Here is a 5,273-nt window from a genome sequence, read left to right as displayed (position 1 = left end):
TGGGGCTTGAACTCTGGGCCTGGGCACTGTCCTTCAGCTTTTCAGTTCAAGGCTAGTGCTCTACCACATGAGCCACAGCGCTAGCTCCCAGAGCTAGCTCCCATGCCCAGAGTTCAGGCCCCATGACCGGACTCCCCCCCCCCCCAAAAAAAAAAAAAAGAATTTAGGATCATGTCTACCACAAAGATAGTCCTTGCCTACACTTGGAAGTCATAGGTCTGTATATTTTCAAATTCTTTGCTGTTTTTCTAGGGCCCCCGATGGTTCCTGCATCTTGACCAATAGTGCTGATAACATCCTGCGGATTTACAACCTACCACCAGAGCTGTACCATGAGGGGAAACAGGTGGAATATGCAGAAATGGTAAGAGTAGGAGCTAACCCTGTCCCTTTGTCACATATTGTACATTTAAGTGCTTTGAGTAGATGGAGAGAATATAGTCCATAGGTTTTCTCTTCGCCAACAGTACTTTTCTTCGCTGTGAATTTCTACATGTAATGTTTCCTGCCCTGGATTCTGAACTTAAAAAAAAAAAAGCCTATTCCTTCTATTTAGTCAGAAATGTGCTCTCTGTAGGAAACAAACTGTTGTTTCCTATGACAGTGTTTATAGGTATTCATTGAGTGACTGCCAACATGATGGTTACTATGGTTGGTGCTGGAATGATAAAGAAGTGAACAAGCTGGGCACCTGTGACTTATGCCTATAATCCTAGCTACTCAGGAAGCAGAGATCTGAGGATTTCAGTTCAGATCAGCCTGGGCAGAAAGGTTGCTAGACTCCATCTTCAAAATAAACAGCAAAGGCCAGGTGCTGGTGGCTTATGCCTGTAATCCTGACTACTTAGAAGGCTTGAGCTCTGAGGATTGCCAGATTGGAAACCAGACTTGACAGGAAGGTCCCTGAGTCTCTTTTTTTTCTTAAATCCTTATTAATAACAGAAGGGTTACCATTACATAAGTCAGGCAAAGAATACATTTCCTTTTGGACAAAGAGTACATTTCCTCTTCCCTTCCATCTCCCAGTTTTTCCCTCTCATCCTACCCACAAGCTGTATAGTTGGAGACTCTTATTTCTAATAAAACAACCCCAAACCAGAAGTAGAACAGTGTCTCAAAGTAGTAGAGTTCTAGTCTTGAGCAAAAAAAGTTCATGGACAGCACTTAGGCCCTGAGATCAAGCCCAATGAATGACCCTCCCATAAAAAGGTAAAAAATTAAAAAAAAAACACAAAAAACAACCACCAAACAACAACAAAACCCAGCAAGTTAGTGCCAGTGCCTTACACCTGTAATCCTAGCTACTAAGGAGGTTGAAATCTGAGGATCACAGTTCAAAGCCAGCTCAGGCAGAAAAGTTGAATAATATTCAGAAAAAGCTGTAAGTGGTGCTGTGGCTCAAGTAGTAGAGCCCTAGCATTGAGCCTTAGAAGCTCAGGGACAGTGCGCAGGCACTGACTTCAAGCCCTAGAACCAGAAAACAAAACAGCAACAAGGATGGCTGGAGGCATAGCTCCAGTGGTAGAATCTAGCAAGCATGTTCCAAACAACAGTATTCTCAATAAGTAAATAAAAATTAAATAGAAAATAAACAGTGGCAAGAGACTAACTAGAAGATTCCATTTTAAATATAGTGGCCAGAGAGGGACCCTCTGAAAAGGAGATCTTTGAGCTGATGAGGGGTAATAATTATCATTCACATGAAAAGTCATGGGAATAGCCTTCCAGTAAGAGGCAATGGTATTGCAAAGTTCCATATCTAGGAAAAGAGCTTGCTTTTTTGTTTGTTTGTTTTTATTTCCCCACTCCTGGGGCTTGAACTAAAGACCTGGGTGCTGTCCCTGCACTTCTTTTGCTCAGGGCTAGTGCTGTACCACTTGAGCCACAATACCACTTCTAGCCTTTTCTGTTTATATGGTACTGAGGAATCGAACCCAGGGCTTAATGGATGCTAGGCAAGCAGTCAACCACTGGGTCACATTCCCAGCCCTGGAAAAAGAGCTTTGTATACAGTGATCCCTCACCTATTGTGGGAGTTACGATCCAGAGACTTCCCCCAATAGGTAAAAATCCATGAAGTAGCAGTGTATTGTAGTTTACTTATTGCTACTTCGTGGGTTTTCACTTGTGTGGGTTTGGAGGGTCCTCTTAAATATAAGTCCAGCAATAGGTGAGAGGTCACTATTTACATATTAAAAAAAAATCAAACAGGCAACACAATGAACCCTCAATAAGTGAACTACAATCTAGTGAGGGACGACTGTATTTGCAGAACAGCAAGAATACCAGTGTGGAAGAACATGGGGAAAGATGGACAGGTGACTTGCAGCCACATCCTGTGGAATCCCGTGGCAAAGTATTTTGGAAGAGTTTGAGAAGCCATGGGAAAGAGGAATGCATCGATTGTCGAGCAAGAGTGAAATCAGTGAGGCATATTAGGAAGCATTATTCACAGGCCAGAAGAAGGATAATGTTGAGTTGCATGAGGTAATTTGGGGAGAGACTGAGAAATGTAGATGGATTTGAAGTATATTTTATAAGACTTGAAGATCCATTGCATGTAGAAGTACAGTGACAGAAGTAATCAAGAGTGATGTTCAGATGTTTGCATCTGGATAGATGGGAGAAGAGTATACACAGGAAGAAACATGAACAGGATATTGGCATAGAAGTTAGGAGGTTTTAAAGATGTTAAATGTGAAATGTCAAGCTAAGAGGAAAGATTAGGGTTGGAAATAAACATGAAAAGTGTTAGAGATATAGATGACATCGCATGTTTTGAGAATAGATTGGCTTCAATAATGAGTGTAAATGGGGGAAAAGAAGGTACATTCAGAGCCTTGAGTTCACCAGCATCTGGGATTAGGGTACAAGAGAAGTAACAGGTGGATGCTGACAAGAGATGGAGTAAGGGGGACTTACAGAATGACCCAAAGGGTTAGTGACCTGGAGAAGAGCACTTTCAGAGGAACAATGGGGCAGAAGCCATTAGAATGAGTAGGAGAAAAAGTGTGGAGAATTCACTGCTGTGAAAGTAACTCAAGAAATGTGACCAGAGAAAGTTTGGGGCCAAAGGGTTGGTAGATTTTTTTTTTTTTTTTGGTCGGTTGTGGGGCTTGAACTCTGGGCCTGGGCACTGTTCCTGGCACTCTACCACTTGAGCCACAGCACCACTTCTGGTTTTCTGGTGGTTTATTGGAGAAAAGAGGCTCATGGAGTTTCCTGCCTGGCTGGCTTTGAACCATGATCCTCAGATCTCAGCCTCATGAGTAGCTAGGATTACAGGTGTGAGCCACCAGCACCCGGCTGATAGGTGTTTTTATGATGTCAGAAATACCCCAGCAAAGGGTAGAATTGATCTTGTCTTAGTGTGTCTATTTTGTGTTCCCCTAAAAGAATATGTGAGGTTGGATAATTTATAAAGGATTTATTTCTCAGTTCCAGAGGCTAGAAAGTTCAAGATATAATAATACAAGGCTGTACTTTACTGAGATATGGCCTAATCTGACAGAAGACCTCACATGGCAAGAGTGCACCAACCTGGGTGCCTTTTCTTCCTTTGTGTGCGTGTGCATGTGTGTGTGTGTGTGCGTGTGCATGTGTGCACGTGTGTATATGTGTGAGGTAGTGTTGGGGTTTGAACTCAGAGCCTTGTCTTTTTGCTTAGCATTTTTGCTCAAGGCAGATGCTCTTCTACCTGAGCCACACTTCTACTTCCAGCTTTTGTTTCATTTGCTGGTCTTGGGGCTTGAACTCAGGGCCTCTGTGTTTTCCCTAAGCTTCTCAGGGTCAAGGCTAGTGATCCACCACTTCTTCCCTAAGCTTCTCAGGGTCAAGGCTAGTGATCCACCACTTCTGGCTCTTTCTGAGTAATGTATTTGAGATAAGAGTCTCAAAGACTTTCCTGTCCGTGATGCCTTTGAACTGTGATCCTCATCTCAGCCTATTTAGTAGCTAGGATTACAGGCATGAACCACCAGGGCCAGGCTCAATTCTAGCTTCTTGCTTGTTAGTTGGAGATAAGAGTCTCAAGTCTACCTTGCTTGGCTTCAAACCATGATCATCAGATTTCAGCCTCCTGAGCTAAGATTACAAGTGTGAGCCATTGGCACCCAGTTTTCTTCCTCTACTTATGAAGCATGTAACTCCTCCTTAGAGTCCCATCCTCATGACCTAATCTTACCTTTATTTGCCTTCTAAAAGGCCCATCTTTAAATACCATCAATATATGAATTTGAAATCTAAGTTTTCAACACATGAACTTATTTTTTTTGCCGGTCAGGAGGCTTGAACTCAGGGCCTGGGCTCTGTCCCTGAGCCTCTCTGTGCTCAAGGTTCTACCATTTGAACCACAGTGCCACTTCCGGCCTTTTCTGTTTATGTGGTACTGAGGAATCAAACCCAAGGCTTCATGCATGCTAGACAACATTCAACCATTAAGCCACATTTCTAGCCAAGTTTTTCTTTCTTTTCTTTCTTTCCTTCCTTCCTTTCTTTCTTTCTTTTTTTTTTTTTGTAGGTCATGGGCTTGAACTCTAGGCCTGGGAGTTGCCCCTCAGCTCTTCAGCTCAAAGCTAGCACTCTACCATTTGAGCTACAGCGCCACTTCCAGTTTTTTAGTGGTTTATTGGAGATAGGAGTCTCACAGTCTTTCCTGCCTGGGCTGGCTTTGAATTGAGATCCTCAGATCTCAGCCTCCTAATAGCTAGGATTACAGGTGTGAGCCACCGGCGCCCGGCTCCTTTCTTCCTTTCTTTCCTTCCTTCCTTCCTTCCTTTCTTTCCTTCTTTCCTCCTTCCTTTTTTTTGTCGGTCATGGGGCTTGAACTCTGGGCCTGGGTGCTGTCCCTCAGCTCTTTAGCTCAAAGCTAGCACTCTACCACTTGAGCCATAGTGCTACTTCCAGTTTTCTGGTGGTTTATTAGAGATAAGATTCACGATTTTCCTGCCTGGGTTGGCTTTGAACTGCGATCCTCAGATCTCAGCCTCCTGAGTAGCTAGGGTTACAGGTGTGAGCCACTGGTACCCTGGCTTGCTTGCTTGCTTGCTTTTCTTTTCTTTTTTTTTGCCAGTCCTGGGGCTTGAACTCAGGGCATGGGCACTGTCCCTGAACTTCGTTTGCTCAAAGCTAGCACTCTACCACTTGAGCCACAGTGCCACCTCTGGCCTTTTCTGTGTATGTGGTACTGAAGAATTGAACCCAGGGTTTCATGCATGCTAGACAAGCACTCTACCACTAAGCCACATTCCCAGCACATGAGCTTTTTTTTTTTT

The 5,273-nt window shown here is 43.6% G+C and overlaps 1 protein-coding gene across 1 annotated transcript in view; it reads left to right on the top strand.

The window, feature by feature from the left end:
* Wrap53 (WD repeat containing, antisense to TP53) overlaps positions 1-5,273 on the top strand; it is a 22,148-nt gene that overhangs the window by 2,084 nt on the left and 14,791 nt on the right. The window contains exon 3 of the mRNA XM_013013481.1: positions 253-364. Within this exon, the coding sequence (XP_012868935.1) occupies positions 253-364 (112 nt within the window). The remainder of the gene's footprint in view (positions 1-252; positions 365-5,273) is intronic.

This window comes from Dipodomys ordii, unplaced genomic scaffold (assembly GCF_000151885.1).
Source record: "Dipodomys ordii isolate 6190 unplaced genomic scaffold, Dord_2.0 Scaffold19, whole genome shotgun sequence".
Taxonomy (NCBI): Eukaryota; Metazoa; Chordata; class Mammalia; order Rodentia; family Heteromyidae; genus Dipodomys; species Dipodomys ordii.
Note: the sequence above shows the minus strand (reverse complement) of the source record. Positions and strands in the feature narration are given on the sequence as shown.